General features: G+C 41.5%; 1 protein-coding gene across 3 annotated transcripts in view; it reads left to right on the top strand.

The window, feature by feature from the left end:
- The window catches only part of Rgs7 (regulator of G protein signaling 7), a 395,324-nt gene that overhangs the window by 189,717 nt on the left and 188,311 nt on the right, over positions 1 to 17,296 (top strand). For all 3 annotated transcript variants that reach the window (XM_055608524.1, XM_055608515.1, XM_055608514.1), the window contains exon 3: positions 16,287 to 16,383. In XM_055608524.1, the coding sequence (XP_055464499.1) occupies positions 16,287 to 16,383 (97 nt within the window). The remainder of the gene's footprint in view (positions 1 to 16,286; positions 16,384 to 17,296) is intronic.

The raw sequence follows: 17,296 nt of genomic DNA, 5'->3' as shown, positions 1-17,296 counted from the left end.
CCTAAGATGGCCTATCAAATCGCTGTGTGCAGACAGACATGCTTCACCGAATGGCTGGAAACCATGTCTTAGGTCATTTCACCATGTGAGAAAATGGAGGAGACATTTCTCCACACACCTCAGCTACATACAGGTAGTGCCTGCTGCTATTTGGTCCAGGACACCAAAAAGTATATAAATTCAAAAATACAAGATCATTGTGTACATAGCAGAAAATAACTGGTACAATTACAAGATAGGGGAAGGCATGATGTTTGAGGCACGCGATGACATATGACTTTGCAGCAAGCATTTTTTTTTAAGAGAGGGTATACAATCTTTTTAAAAGTATGTTTGATATTATAATTACATCATTTCATTTGTCCTTCTCCTCCCTTTAAGTCCTTTCATATTCCACTGTAATAATAAAGGTATAGTATACTAAAAACATAACCAGTGACCATTAATTGAGGTTATCAAGCACTCTGTGGGATATAGCTGTGCTATATGCTTTATGGAGTTGGAAGCTCACTTGTTTTATTCACACCAGTGTCAACACAAACAGGAGCTGTGCGCCAGAGTGCGCTGTGCTGCCTCCCCGTGGCCATGCGCTGAAGCTGGCATAATGATGGCTATGCCATCAGTGGGTGAGAGGAGACCACTGTCACGTGTGCCATCAGTTATTAACCAACATGTCCTCATGTGGCTCATGGCAATATTTGTTTGTGAGTGTGCACACCAGGAATAAACCTTCTTCAGGGGCGTCTTTCTAAGTGTCATCTTACCTTCAGGTTAGAATGCCCTCCTCCCGTTTGTCTGTTTAAAATGAAAATCAGCCTGTTGTGTGGTGCTTGTCAATAAAAAAAAAATCCAAGGGCACGGGAGCAGATTGCAAGTTCACAGCAGTCTAAGCCACATGGCAAGTTCTCATTTTAAATGATCGAGGTCTGGGGCTTTCTTATCAGGGAAAAGGTTCTTATCTGGCTTGGGCGAAGGTCCAAGGCCCGGTTTCTTGTCTCCAGCACCACGATAACAATGATAACAATAATAGTGATTGCAATAAAGAAAATGAGAATTAGAGCCAGAGTATTAATTACTGGACCAGGCTGGCTGGGGTCAGGCTGGGCACAGTTTAACTATACGGTGACAGTTGGTACAGTCACGCTTATATTTAATATTATCTCAGGGGTGTCTCTCGGCTACATTTTCTAATCAAAGCATTATAAAAGCAAGTCACTTAAGTAAAAGTTCTCTCTCTCTCATACTTTTGTGCTTAATTATCTGTTCTTTGTTCTTTTTAGACAAGGCCTTATTGTGTAGACAGGTTGGCATCAGCCATTTTTCCTTAGCCTTCCAAGTGCTAAGATGTTTGAGTTTTGAGTGCTATACTGGGTCAGTGGGGTTCAGTAAGGCAATTTCTTATGTCTATATGTTTCTTCCAACATTTACAGTGGATACTTGTTTTTTCTTTTTAGATTGTTCTCAACTCATTGGCCGCTGTCACCAAATGATCACTGCAAAAAACACTCACATGCCCATACTCAAATACATAAGCACACATGCATACACACAAACACATAAGCACACATGCAAACACACAAACACATCAGCACACACGCAAACATATAAGCGTGCACACACACAAATTCTGCATCAGGGGCATGGAATAACAATTTGAGACAAAAGCTGTGTCATCAGCTTAGGTTATAAAAAACTGATTAGAGGAGAAATTCAATGTAGATCGGTTACATTATTTTCTTAAAGGCAGGCTGGACTTACACAGGCAAAGCACGCAGTAGGGAAATAGCCTGAGCACATACACAAACACACTGAGACAGACAGTACACAGTTTTAAGTGGCCTAAGGCAGATTATTAGTTTTGTTGTTGCGAGTACTGTCAAGTGTTTAGTCTCTAAAGGCAAGGGATATTTTCAATAAATGCTCTTCTCACACCTAAAATTTTTGAAAGATTCTTTTAAAAAAAACGTGATTTCTGTCCATCAGTTGGCTTATGAAAGCTCCTGGCAACTGCCCACAGTGTTTGCCCACAGTGTAACAGGCAGGTAAGGATATTTAACTTTGAAATATGTGACAACAAATGTTTGACTAACAGAATTAAGTCCAGAATTTTAATCTTATTAAAATGGAAATTCTTTGATAATGAAATAGGAAATATCCTTAGTTATACACGTGACATCTTGTATGCTTGTGGTAACACAAAGCCGAAGTCTGGAGCTGGTGGTGTATACCTATTATCCCAGCACTCGAGAGGTAGAGACAGGGGGATTATATTTGCAAGGCCAGGCTCTGCTACCTTGTGAGACACTAGTTTCCAAAGTAAGCAAGCAAAGAAAAGACCAAGAAAAATACCAAAATCCGGCCTATGAAATAGTAGAAAACAAAACAAAAGACAGAAACAAGCATACAAATGAAAAGAAAACAAATTAGACGTGCAAACAGGATAGAGGCATATAAAGTAAAAACTAGATACCTTCTATAATTGTGTTCTCTGCCTCAGAGAGCAAAGGGGACACAGGGCAAGTGGGCATTGGACAGAAGGGGAGTGCCACATATGTCTGGGGGTCACAGGAAACGAAGATAGCATTTGCTGTCAGAGAGAGAGGAACAGGAACGACTTAGTAAGACATTAAAATTTGACAGGATCCTGGGAGTATAACTGGTTTTCCACAGGCACAGATGGGAACAAGAGGGACCCTGCAGAGAGCACGGGTGTGAGAGGAGGCCTGAGCCATTGGCAAGTTTGTGCAGCACGAGGTATATACAGGTTGATGGAGAAAGGCAGAAGAAAAGTATGGCAATTTGGGATGATACTATGGAGAAATCTTAGAAAGCCACTTAAATTGCAGAGATTATGGGATTGTCTCTTCTCTGAAGGGTGTGTGTTTGTGTGTATGTGTGTGTGTGCACTTGTGAAGGTGTGATTTCACATATTCATGCTTGTGGTCATATAGATGCACATGCTTTGTATAGCATGTGGATGCTAGAGTTCAGTTTTGGCTGCCATTCTTCAGGAGCTGCCCACCTCATTGGACCTATTGATATGGTAGACTTGCCGGCCAGTCAGCTCCTAGGATCTTCCTGTTTCTGTCTCCCCAATCCTGGGATCCCAAGTCCCTCCAGCCCAAAATTCAGCTTCTCATATTTGCATAATAAATCAACACTTTATGGACTGAGGTACCCCCTAGCTGCCGCAATGAAAGTTGGTTTATTTATTTATTTAAAATTTTTTTTATTAATTACACTTTATTTACTTTGTATCCCCTCTCTAGTTCCCTCACTCCTCCCCTCCCAACCCCTCCCTTCCTTCCCTTTCTCCATGCATGCCCCTCCCCAAGTCCACTGATAAGGGAGGTCTTCCTTTCCTTCCTTATGATCCTAGTTTATGAGGTCTCATCAGGAGTGGCTGCATTACCTTCCTCTGTGGTCCGTTAGGCTGCTCCCCTCTCAGGGGGAGGTGACCAAAGAGCAGGCCAATAAGTTCATGTCAGAGGCAGTCCCTCTTCCCATTACTATGGAACCCACTTGGAGACTGAACTGTCATGGGCTACATCTGTGCAAGGGTTCTAGGTTATCTCCATGCATGCTACTTGGTTAGAGTATCAGTCTCAGGGAAGACCCCTGTGCTCAGATTTTTTGGTTCTGTTGCTCTCCTTCCTTGTGGGGCTTCTGTCCTCTCCAGATCTTACTATTTCCCACTTTTTTCGTAAGATTCCCTGCATTCTGCCCAAAGGTTGGCCATAAGTCTCAGCATCTGCTTTGATAGTCTGCAGGGCAGAGCCTTTCAGAGGCCCTCTGTGGCAGGCTCTTAACTTGTTCCCTGTTTTCTCCTTCTTCTGATGTCCATCCTCTTTGCCTTTCTGGATGGGGATTGAGCATTTTAGCCGGAGTCCTCCCTCTTGATTAGTTTCTTTAGGTGTACAGATTTTAGTAGGTTTATCCTATATTATATGTCTATATGAGTGAGTATATATCCAAAAGAGGCTCAAGTACACAAAAAGCCATTTGCTCAACGATGTTTGTTTTTTGTTTTTAATTTTTAAATAATTTTATACATTCACTTGTATCCCGGCTGTAGCCCACTCCCTTTTTCCCTCCCATTCCTCCCCTCCCTCCCTCATCTCCTCCCTGCCCCCTTCCGAGTCCACTGAGAGGGGGTGTCTTCCTCTCCTTCCATCTGGCCCTAGCTTATCAGGTATCTTCAGGATGGTTGCAATGTCCTTATCTGTGGCCTAGCAAGGCTGCTCCTCCCTCAGGGGAGAGGGGAAGCTCATGAGTTCATGTCAGAAACAATTCCTGTCCCCCTTACTAGGGAACCCACTTGGATACTGAGCTACCATGGGCTATGTCTGAGCAGGGGTTGTAGGTTATATCCATGCATGGTCCTTGGTTGGATAAAGAGTCTCATAGAAGACCCCTGTGCTCAGATATATTTGGACCTTGTGGGGCTCCCTGACCCCTCTAGGATATACTAATTCCTCCTTCCTTTATATGATTCCATACACTCTGCCGAAGGTTTGGTTATGGGTCTCAGCATCTGCTTTGATACACTGCTAGGTAGAGTCTTTCAGGTGCCTTCTGTGGTAGGCTTCTGTCCTGTTTCTTGTTTTCACCAGTTTCCAATGTCCATCCCCTTTGTCCTTCTAGATGGGGATTGATCATCTTACCCCTGGACCTCTTTCTTGTTTATCTTCTTTAGTTGTACATATTTTAGTATGTTTATCCTATCTTATAGGTCTATATAAGTGAGTATATACCATATGTGTCTTTCTGCTTCTGGGATACCTCACTCAGGATGATTTTTTTCTAGATCCCATCATTTGCCTGCAAAATTAATAATTTCCTTGTTTTTAATTGCTCAGTAGTATTCCATTGTGTAAAAGTACCACAATTTCTGTATCCATTCCTCCGTTGATGGACATCTGGGTTGTTTCCAGGTTCTGGCTATTACGAATAAAGCTGCTACAAACATGGTTGAGCAAATGTCCTTCTGTACTTGAACAGCTTTTGGATATATGCCTAGGAGTGGTACAGTTGGATCTTGAGGAAACACTATTCCTAGTTGTCTGAGAAAGCACTAGATTGATTTCCATAGTCGTTGTACCAGTTGACATTCCCACCAGCAATGGAGGAGGGTTCCCCTTTCTCCACAGCCCCTCCAGCATGTGTTATCTCTTAAGTTTTTGATCTTGGCCATTCTTATGGGTGTAAAGTGAAATCTCAGGGTCGTTTTGATTTGCATCTCTCTGATGGCTAGGGATGTTGAACTCTCCTTAAGTGTTTTTCTGCCATTCTATATTCTTCTACAGAGAATTCTCCTTTTAGCTCCATATCCCATTTTTTAATTGGGTTACTTGGATTATTGCCTTTTAACTTCTTTAGTTCTTTATATATTCCAAATATCAGCCCTCTGTCAGATGTTGGGTTGGTGAAGATCCTTTCCCAATCTGTAGGCTGTCATTTTTTTCTAATGACATCAACCATGTTTGTAGCAGCTTTATTTGTAATAGCCAGAAGCTGGAAACAACCAAGATACCCCTCAACTGAGGAATGGATACAGAAATTGTGGTACATCTACACAATGGAATACTACTCAGCAATAAAAAACAAGGAAATCATGAAATTTGCAGGCAAATGGTGGGAACTGGAAAAGATCATCCTGAGTGAGTTATCCCAGAAGCAGAAAGACACGGTATATATTCACTCATATAGACACATAATATAGGTTTATTTATTTTTTAAGAACTTGTCTGTCCATGTGTTCATAGTGCCCATGAGTGCAGACATCCCTGGAGGACAGAAGAAATTATTAGATCCCCTGAAGCTGGAGTTACAGAGGATGCTCAGCCACTTGACACAAGAACTGGGATCTCAATTCCAGTCCTATGCAAGGGTACAAACCCTGTCACTGAGCCTTCGCTCCAGCTATTTTGTGAAAGTTCTAAATAAGGGATGAACAGTCAGACTTGTTTCTGATTTAATTCCTGGATTTATTAGCAGGTCAGCATGAGATTAACCAGGATGAGACGCTCTCAGGAGGTGTGGCTGGCTTTGCAGGCAGGAAAGGGCTGAGGAAAGCAGCCCTAAACAAAACCAAACAAAAACAGACCCATCAATTCAAAGCGAATCTTCTTGTAAAGGTGGAAATAGAGGGGTGCTCAGAGCTAAGCTGCCTCTGACTGGCCAGGCTGGAGGTGTGTCTATTCTCTCCAACTTTGCCTCTTTCTCTTGGAGTCCCAGAGAGTTATGTGACCACGGTGCTGACTTGGTGCTGTGTAACTGCAGCTTATAGTTCTGTTTTGGCTCTGTCTTTCAGAGCTGGTGCAGAAAACAGTGGGACTTCCCCTCCACTTTCACAATAGAGAGGCAGGAATGGCCTTAGGGCACCAGAGGCAACTTTCAGAGATTTAAAATACATCCCTTTGCCCAGGAGACTTCCTCATTTCCATCTAGAAGACAAAGAGGGGGTCTCAGACTCAAACACTTCTGTATTATTTTACGTTTTTGTTGCCATCCTCTCTATCTTTCAATCCTCTGGCTTCTTTGGCTGAGCCTTGTGTCCAATGAAGCTTTTCTAGTATTTCCTCAATGACTCTCTTGAACTCACTCGTGAAGATTACAAAAAAAAAAAAAAATGATACCTCATAGGAGTAAGACAATTCTGAAAACTATGGCAGGTGTACTATGAACAAAGATTTCCAATAATTGAACTGAGGAACTCCTCGCCTACCGTATTCTTCTTTCTGTTTTATAGCCATGAAGCTTCTTGAGTGCTTTTACCTCTTTCAGCCAAAGCAAGTCTCTGTTTCAGTTCTTGTCATTGTTTTGATTTTTTTTATATCAATAGAAAATTTAAAAAAAAATTAAAAAAAAATAAAAAAGAAAAAAAAAAGAAAATTTATTTGAAGTTTTTTTCTCTTTTTTTGTGCTAAATATTTTTTATTTTTTTAAACTTTTATTAATTACACTTTATTTACTTTGATTCCCCCATAAACCCCTCCCTCCTCCCGTCCTAATCCCACCTTCCCTCCCCCTTCTTCATAGGGGAGGTCCCCCTCTCCTTCCTTCTGATCTTAGTCTATCAGATCTCATCCAGAGTGGCTGCATTGTCATCTTCTGTGGCCTAGTAAGTTTGCTCCTCCCTCAGGGGGAGGTGATCAAAGAGCAGGTCAATCAGTTTATGTCAGAGGCAGTCCCTCTTCTCATTACTATGTAACCCACTTGGACACTGAACTGCCATGGGCTACATCTGTACAAGGGTTCTAGGTTATCTCCATGCATGATCCTTGGTTGGAGTATGAGTCTCTGGAAAGACCCCTGTGTTCAAATTTTCTGGTTCTGTTGCTTTCCTTGTGGGGTTCCTGTCCTCTCCAGATTTTACTATTTTCCTCTTCTTTCATAAGATTCCATGCACTCTGCTCAACAGTTGGCCACAAGTCTCAGCATCTGATAGTCTGCAGGGCAGAGCCTTTCAGAGGCCCTCTGTGGCAGGTTCCTAACTTGTTTCCTGTTTTCTTCTTCTTCTGATGTCCATCTTCTTTTCCTTTCAGGATGGGGATTGAGCATTTTAGTCAGGGTCCTCCCTCTTGATTAGTTTCTTTAGATATACAGATTTTAGTAGGTTTATCCTATATTATATGTCTATTTGAGTGAGTATATACCGTGTGTGTCTTTGACTTTCATTATTAAGCATCTTCCCTCACTCCTCTGTCTTGCAGACTGCCTTTCTTTTTGACCTTGTGTTCTATGACTCCCACTGTCTTGATTCATACTGAACAGGACAATAACAAACACCACTCTTCAGTCTGTCAAGCATCCCTTCCAATTCCACCCTCCTCCACTATTGTAAGTCAGAATGTCGGCCTCAAGTTCAAGTACAGGAATGACTGAGAACAGCAAGGCTTTCCCAGGGGCCTGGACCAGCAGCAACCTCACTTGGGTGGTGTGGGCAACCCTGTTCTTGATTCTCTGTATTGAGCACTGAGAAGATGCTGCAGGGGAAGCAAGAGCGCTCACCCGGTAGGAGACAAGCGCAAAGTCTTAAAACAAGCTCACAAAAACTAACCAATGTATAAAAATAATAAATGCCAAATTGGCATTTTCCAGGTTATAACCCAGGTAATCCTAACAAATATACTGACCATTGTTTAAAAATTTAACCATTTTCATGTGGGTAGAAGCTCAGTCCTTACGATATATGCTCAAGTATGCAATAAGGACATTTGCTCAGCCATGTTCATAGCAGCCAGAATCTGGAAACAACCCAGACGTCCCTCAACTGAGGGGTGGATACAGAAATTGTGGTTCATTTACACAATAGAATACTACTCAGCAGTTAAAAACAAGGAAATCATGAGATTTACAGGCAAATGGTGGGAACTAGAAAAGATCATTCTGAGTGAGCTATCCCAAAAGCAGAAAGACACATATGGTATATACTCACTTATAAGTGGATATGAGACATATAATATAGGATAATCATACTAAAATCTTTATGCCTAAGGAAGTTAAGCAAGAAGGAGGACCCTGGGTAAGATGCTCAATCTTGACTCAGGAAGGCAAATGGGATAGACATCAGAAGAGAGTGAAAACAAGGAACAAGACAGGAACCTACCACAGAGGGCCTCTGAAAGAGTCTACCCAGCAGGGTATCAAAGCAGATGCTGAGACTCATAGCCAAACTTTAGGCAGAGTGCAGGGAATCTTATGAAAGAAGGGGGAGAAGGAAAGACCTAGAGGGGACAGGAGCTCCACAAAGAGAGCAACAGAACCAAAAACTCTGTGCACAGGCGTCTTTTCTAAGATTGATACTCCAACCAAGGACCGTTCATGGAGATAACCTAGAACCCCTGCTCAGATGTAGTTCATGGCATCTCAGTTTCCAAGTGGGCTTCCTAGTAATGGGAACAGGGGCTGTCTCTGACATGAACTCAGTGGCTGGCTCTTTGACCACCTCCCCCTGAGGGGGGGCAGCCTTACCAGGCCACAGAGGAAGACAATGCCAACAGTCCTGATGAGACCTGATAGGCTAGGGTCAGATGGAAGGGAAGGAGGACCTCCTCTATCAATGGACTTGGAGAGAGGGTTATGGGAGGAGAAGAGGAAAGGAAGACAGGATTGGGAGGGGATGGGGGGGTTATAGCTGGGATACAAAGTGAATAAACTGTAATAATTTTTTTAAAAAAATATATTAAATATGAGTGAGTATATACCGTGTGTGTCTTTCTGCTTCTGGGACAGCTCACTCAGGATGATCCTTTCCAGGTCCCACCATTTACCTGCAAATTTCATGATTTTCTTATTTTTCATTGCAGAGTAATACTCCATTGTGTAGATGTACCACAATTTCTGCATCTACTCTTCAGTTGAGGGGCATCTGTGCTGTTTCCAGCTTCTGGCTATTAAAATAAGACATACACGGTATACACTCACTCATATAGACTTATAGGATAAACCTAAAATCTGTCCATCTAAAGAAACTAATCAAGAGAGAGGACTCTGACTAAAACGCTTAATCCCCATCCCGAAAGACAAAGAGGATGGACATCAGAAGAAGAAGAAAGCAGGAAACAACCTAGGAACCTGCCACAGAGGGCCTCTGAAAGGCTCTGCTCTGCAGATTATCAAAGACGCTGAGACTTTATGACCAACTGTTGGGCAGAGTGCATGGAATCTTATTTAAGAAGTGGGAAATAGTAGGTTATGGAGAGGACAGGAACCAAACAAGGAGAGCAACAGAACTAGAAGATTTGAACACAGGGGTCTTCTCAGATACCCATACTCCAACCAAGTACCAGGCATGGAGATAACCTAGAACCCCTGCGCAGATGTGATCCATGGCAGTTTAGTGTCTAAGTGGGTTACATAGTAATGGGAAGAGGGACTGCCTCCAACACAATCTGAAAGGCCTGCTCTTTGATCACCTCCCCCTGAGGGGAGAGTAGTCTTACCAGGCCACAGAAGATGACAATGACAATGCAGCCACTCTGGATGTGATCTGATAGACTAAGATCAGAAGAAAGGAGAAGAGGACCTCCCCTATCAGTGGACTTGGGGAGGGGCATGCATGAAGAAGAGGGAGGGAGGGTGGGACCGGGAGGGGAGGAGGGAGGGGCTTATGGGGAGATACAAAGTAAATAAAGTGTAAATAATAATAATAATAATAATAATATATATATAATAAAAAAGCAAAAATTTAGTAAAATAAAATAAATAAAACCAAAAAAGATAAATGAGAAAAAAGCTTTTGTTTTTGAAAAAATGTCATACACTAAAATTATTTCTTTAAAAATCATAAAAGGTTTTCATCTTCTTCTGGTATCCATCCTCTTTGCCTTTCAGAGTGGGGATTGAGCATTTTAGCCAGAGTCCTCCCTCTTGATTAGTTAGGAGCCTCCTACAGAGGGTCTCTGAAAGGCTCTGCCCTGCAGACTATCAAAGCAGATGTTGAGACTTATGGCCAATCTTTGGGCAGAATGCAGGGAATCTTATGAAAGAAGTGGGAACAATAGTTAGATCTGGAGAGGATAGGAGCTCCACAAGGAGAACAATAGAACCAAAAAATTTGAGCACAGGGGTCTTTCCTGAGACTCATACTCCAACCAAGGATCATGCATGGAGATAACCTAGAACCCCTGCACAGATGTAGCCCATGACAGTTCAGTCTCCAAGTGGTTTCCATAGTAATGGGAACAGGGACTGCTTCTGACATGAACTGATTGGCCTGCTCTTTGATCACCTCCCCCTGAGGGGGGAGCAACCTTACCAGGCCACAGAGGAAGACAATGCAGCCACTCCTGATGAGACCTAACAGACTAGGATCAGAAGGAAGAAAAAGAAATCCTCCCCTACCAGTGGACTTGGTGAGGGCAGTGTGTGGAGAAGAGGAAGAAAAAGAGGGGTTGGGAGGGGAGGGAACTAGAGGGGGGATACAAAGTAAATAAAGTATAATTTAAAAAAAAATAGACATCAAACCAAAACTAGAAGAGACCAAGCCACTAGGTATTAATAAAAAGATTACTTGCTTAAATTTTTTTTCACTGTGTGTATATAAATAAAAATCATAAAAGGTAAAATTTTTAGTCTTTAAAATCAACTCTTATTTAAAAAAAAAAAAGTTCAATGACTGATCTAGCCCAGATTTACATAAGTAGCTCTGACTGGCTTATACTCATAGTTGTTATTAATGGGAACAGCAGCTTCTATACATGAAATGAGTTGCAGTGGCGGGGGGGGGGGATCATCAGTTACAGTCTTACTTGAGTTATTGTGGCAAAAACCAATTTGTGTTGCAAATTTTAATCTCATTATCATTTAACTCTCATTAGAAACTGGCTGTGCTTTCTCTGTTCACCTCAGAAGCACACATCACTGTTTCCCTTGGAAAAGCTTTCTGAAAGAACAAGAACACAAGCAGACTTAATTTTCAGCACACCTGACTCAACCTAATTGCCTAAAGAATCTAAGGGGTGCTTTAGCGGTCATTTCTACCGTTTCCACACAGCTAACACTTAAAACGACAGTGCACACGATAAATTGAAAGAATGTGCACACAAGAAAAAAAAACATTCAAGATGCTCAGTGCAGCTCTCATTAAGTCTCCAAATATCTGCACTTAATGGTGGGTTACAACACAAAGTTGGAAAACTTCCTTTGAAATTTGGATCGGTTCATTTTTCTCTCAGAGCCATGGTGGTATAACATGTTTCAGCTTTACTCCAGTGCTTTGCTGGCAGTCAGTGTGTCTCAGAGAGTGACTGGAGCTAATGAACTCAGTGCTAATGATATTGTAGAAAACTTCCTGGTAAACATAACTACACGTTTAATTTAATTGAGTTCTCTTTGTTAAGAACACTAGGAAGGATTCTCATCAGGATGTGGGGATCTGCCTGGTGCCTCTCTTCAATGATGTGAAGCTCTTTAAAGATAGGTCTGCACAATGTGCTTTTGCTTTGTGTGGGCTGGGACTGTTTGTCCTCATTGATGAGTGAATGTCATCCCAAGCATGGAGCTTTCGCTTAAGCCGTTCCAGAAGAAATTAGATAATTACGGATTCCCGTAAAAAGAGCTCATATTGGCGTTCAATAGAAACTTTATCTTGAGACCTTACATATGGCTGTGAACTGGAGTCACACTGACAAGAAGACAGCATGAGATCCCGCCACTGACTTAATGTGGCACACTCAGGAGAGACATTCTTCTAGTACGAGAGTCGAGAGACCCGTGCCTTCAGTGGCACTCAAAGCCGACGAGAGCTCTTTTAGCTTATAGGTAGAGTGCAGTGTATCGTCCGGCTGGTTCTAACATTAGCATTTTATATCACATATTAAATAATATAAAGAGAAATGTAATTTCAAATACCCCATAACATAGTTTCCCATTCACTGAACTTTCCTCTTTACAACAATTTGTGCCTGGTGCAGTGGCACAAGCCTGCAATCCCAGCTCTCAGGGAGGCAGAGGCAGGAGGATCTCTGTGAGTTCGAGGCCAGCCTGCTCTCCAAAGTAAGTCCAAGTCAGCCAAGGCTACACAGAGAAACCCTATCTTGAAAACAAACAAACAAACAAACAATAAAAAACCTAAAACAGTAATTTGCCTTTTTCTTCCCCTTAAACAGAACCTCTATTATTTACCAGACATTTAATGTATTTTTATTACAAGGATGAATAAGATTTATTTTCTCAATAAGTTCTCATCCCAGGGAAAAATGAAGTTGTCCTCAGAGTTCAAACATTAATGCTTTCATGACATCAGTTTTAAAAAGTTTTGAAAGCACTGAGGTAGGCATTGCCAAAGGGACTTTGCAAAAGGCAGTTGCTCAACTTTTGTAAAAAAATGAATTAGCTTGTACAGGACAGACCGCTGGTTGTACCAACAGGGCTCTCGTGGATTCCTTGTCTTCATTCTTCTAAAGAGGTCAAGAAGGGAAATTTGTGAAGAAAACCTGAGAGCAATATTTTCCTCTCCTCAGAAAAGGATGCAGCCTCATTGTGTCTAAGTGGCCGTTTTCATATTTCGCCTGCTTCGGTCTTAGATACACAAATATCCTTTCTGATATTTTTCTAATCAAATTCCCTATTTTTGAGGAACCACTACAAGCACCATCAACAAAAACTCTAAGTTAGAACTGAGCCGTACATGTTTTTCTTTGCCATTATCTTCCCAAAATACAATGGAATGACTTCAGAGCACTAATGTTGTGTTAGATATTATCAGTAGCCCGAAGGTGACATTACATACTCAGGATGGTGGCCAAGGATATGCACAAAGATGATGTCATTTTGTAGGAGGGACATGAGCGTCTGTGGTGTTGAGTGTGTCTGCTGAGTACTAGAACCCATGTCTTAAAGATAGCAATGGCTCTGTGTGTGTATGTGCTTATACATACGTGTGTACACACACACACCAAATGTATACAACATACATGTGTGTCTTAAATCTTCTCATGGAACTCTTAAAGTGTGTGTGTGTGTGTGTTTTCCTCTTTGATCTTTAAATTAATTTAAAGACACATTTAATATTTGTTAGATTTAATTTTATAATCTCTTATTTTCTTCCTATTCACTTTCCCTTATTAACTGATTTGCCTGGGTTTAATTTTTTTTTCTTAGCCAACTGTTGTTTCTAATGGTTCTAAGGCAGATAATTAATCTTATTTTAAAGACTGACATAAGATTAACACATCCTCTGATAGAAGTTGGAGGACAGGTTTAAACAGGTAGCTTTTGTAGCTCACTTTAGGGTTTAGGAACCAGGCTATTTCTTTGCATTTGATTTTGGCTTGTGTTGCTGTTTGATTCATTTGTTCATTGATGCTCACGTAGTCCATAGTGACATTTATGGATAAATCATATCCAAACAGTCATTGAAACAGCTAAACACCTTTCCAAATTCGTATTCTCAGTTTAGAATGCAAATTCTAGTTTTCACACTACAGATAACATTTTTCCTGTTATAGAAATTATGGTTTAGATCTGAGCATTCAGGAGGTGGAGGCAGAAGGCTCTCAAATCAAGCTACATAGCAAGGCCCCATCTTAGGAAAAAATACAGAAGAAATGATGGCACAAGAAAAAGGAAAGTTAGTGAGGCGCAGTGACATAAGTCACGCTAGCCTTTCAACCTCCTAGCCTTGCTCCATGGTGCCCCTCCACACAGGGGTGAGCATGGAAAAAGTGCCTCTACGCATGCTCTGTACTGGTGTTCATCAGTGCCACGCTCCTGGTTGACCGCAGAGGAGGGGCTCTGCCGCTGTCTAATCGACCCAGTTTAAGCCTTTAAGCAGATAATACAGGGGCTTACGGGCTGATATGGGGCAGGCGAAGCAGCTTATTCTTCACTTCTGAACATTGCGTCAGGTGAATCAAGGGCAAACAGTAGCTAAAGAGTCTGATAGAATATCTATTTCATGTTTCTATACTTAGATATCTTCATTATTGGAGTAGAGTGCTTGATTACTGTTAGGGATTTGGAGGCCTGATAATCAAAATTTCTTTCATTTCTGTTTGAACTGAGCACATCAGTCTTAGAGAAAGGAATAGGAGAAGGGCAAGAGAATGACCTTAATTTCACTCATTTGTTCACCTACGGGTCTGCCCTGATGCCCACTTCTCTTGAGCACACTTGATAACTCACAGAAACCGCCCCTCTGGTGCAGGTCACGGTGTAGACTTCAAGATAAGCAAAGAGGGATGGACCCCGGGGAGCTTGCTTCTCATTCTGTTCTCATACCATTACTGGCTGGTGTGTTCATGAGCCTGGCTTCCCTGGAGTTAGTGCTGAAATGTGATCAGGCAGCTGGGCACAGCTAGTGATGTCGGCATTTGCTGAAAAACCTGAAGATGGAGAAGAGACATTCCTAAAGGTCTCAGGGGTACAAAGAGCATTTCAAGTCAAATGATTATTGTCCTATCTTTTTGCTGAGCATTAGGTAGACTGTATTATGTAACTTTAAAATATTTCATTCCACCCCAGTCCCAACACCGGGCTCCCACACAACATTGTAGAGGACCGATTCTCTAAGCATTGTCCTTACTATTTTATGAAAGAGGAGAGTGAGTCTTAGTGAAATTGTTTAACTTGCTCAAAGTGCAGTAATTATAATAGTTAAGAATCAAATCCAGACTTGTTTTACACGAAAACCCATTCTTCCCACCCAGGTATTTCACATATTAAGAAAATCCGATGACATTCATCCAAGCAAATTGGAATTTTTTGGTTGAAAATCACTCTGAAACTATGTAGTGGGAATTAGATGACTCACTGATATAAAGTAGAGAGTGTGCCTTTTTTTTTTTTTTTTAAAGCTTTTTAGTTTGAAATAATTTTAGACTTAAAGAAAAAATAACACGGATTTCCCATTGGGCCATTACTTGGCTTCCTTCAGTATTAGCATCTTGAATAAGCATGCCACAGTTACCTGGATTTTCATATCCCAGCACCTGATGGTGATTCTGATCTGGAGTTGGTGATCACTGACTGACTACAGATTTGAGAAATGAATGAATGGGGTTTTCGTCCTACACTACAGTTTGGGTATTCTGTTGTGGATTTATGTCACGTAGATATGAAGCACATAAAAGGAGTCTGAGGCTTTGCTTTGAATGGTTACTATAGAACTAAATTCCACCAAGACTTGGTGATGAGGAAACTTTTAGAATTATGAAACTACTTCAACGCAACGGAGGTTGGACTAACAAGATGAAACAAAGATCACAGCACAGAGACTATGGTAGAAGGTTCACTAACTCTCTCTTGTGTGTGTGTGTGTGTGTGTGTGTGTGTGTGTGTGTTTCTTCTCACACTACGAAATGAAGGAGCTAGCGGTTTCCAGTCTGCCCCACATCTTCTGGCAGGTTGAACAAGAATATTAACCTAAACTGTAGAAGCACCCGCTTTAACAGGAACTTTACATGGATCATTCCAGGCTTCATTTGCTTTTGGACTGAGTTCAGTTGTGATAATGTGAATTTTCTGACAGTGCTTTCTGACCCAAATACAATTTATTCCAACTTCTTAAGCAGAAGAGTATGTAATCTGGTCAAAGGTAATGTTAAAGGCACAAAATCCTTATCAATAGTTTAATGCATCTCAATTAGCCTGTTTTCTCACTTGCTACTCTTTTCCACCTCTTGATAACCAAACTTAAAAGGTATTAATATAACAAAGTCTATAAAGACAATAATATAGATTTATTTTTATTATTCAAGGCTGGCGTTCAAAAATTTTACGAAACAGCAATTTTCTCAAAAAGTTCAACTTTCTAAAGTTCTTCTTTATTTTGTGTTTAGATGGAAGATGTCATAGCACGTATGCAAGATGAAAAAAATGGAATTCCTATCCGCACCGTCAAAAGCTTCCTTTCCAAGATACCTAGCGTCTTCTCTGGTAAGTGGGCAGCTGGCATAGCTGTTTTCTTCACAGTATGTGTCACATAACTGTTTTTAAAACCTTGAGTGTGTCATTAAACAGCAGCTTATAAGATGCTATGGCACATTCCTCATGGTGGTGAGACCCTGGAAATAAGCGTAAGACATGATGTGAGCCAAGAATACTAGACCAGCATGGGGTCGCTTGGAAAGACAGAATGGGCACAGATGAAATAAGAAAAGAACAACGTGAAAATAGATAGTGATGTGTGAAACCATGCCATGGAGACTAGGTGTGGAAGTTGAGAGTGTGAAAGAAAAGCAAGGAGAAGTCAGGGAGGGAGTGTTGAAAAACAGTGCTGCTCAGAAGTGGAAAGGCCTAGAAAGATCATATCATGTGTGGACACAGGCACATCAGCTATGCCGGAGATCTGGGCAGTGACACAGTAGCAGGCAAGGAACCACACGTGAACAGTTGTAGCTGTAATTTGAGTCTCTAAAAGCCAACCACAGGACTGAAACTCTTGACAAATGGGTGCGGTAGAGAATTTTTACATTTTTGCATAGGATATTATGGTGAGAGGTTTGGGGAGATGGCTCTGTTAATAAAGGACCTATCCCACAAGTGTAAGGAATCAATTTTGGCTCTGCATAACCCATGTCAAAAGCTGGGCATGGTGGCGTGTGCCTGGAACGCCAGCCTCGGTGGGGGAGGGCTGAAGTAGAGATGGGAAAATTCCTGAACCTCGTTAGCCAGCCAGTCTGGCCTAAAGATGAGCTTCAAGTTCAGTAATAGACTCTGTTAAAGATGGAGAACAATGAAGGAAAGACACATGGGGATTCAAAAGCACACCCTCATGCAGCTATATGCACCTGTGCATGCATACACACACACACACACACACACACACACACACACACACACACACACA

This window comes from Psammomys obesus, unplaced genomic scaffold (genome assembly GCF_907164565.1).
Source record: "Psammomys obesus unplaced genomic scaffold, mPsaObe1.curated_primary_1811, whole genome shotgun sequence".
Classification (NCBI taxonomy): Eukaryota; Metazoa; Chordata; class Mammalia; order Rodentia; family Muridae; genus Psammomys; species Psammomys obesus.
Note: the sequence above shows the minus strand (reverse complement) of the source record. Positions and strands in the feature narration are given on the sequence as shown.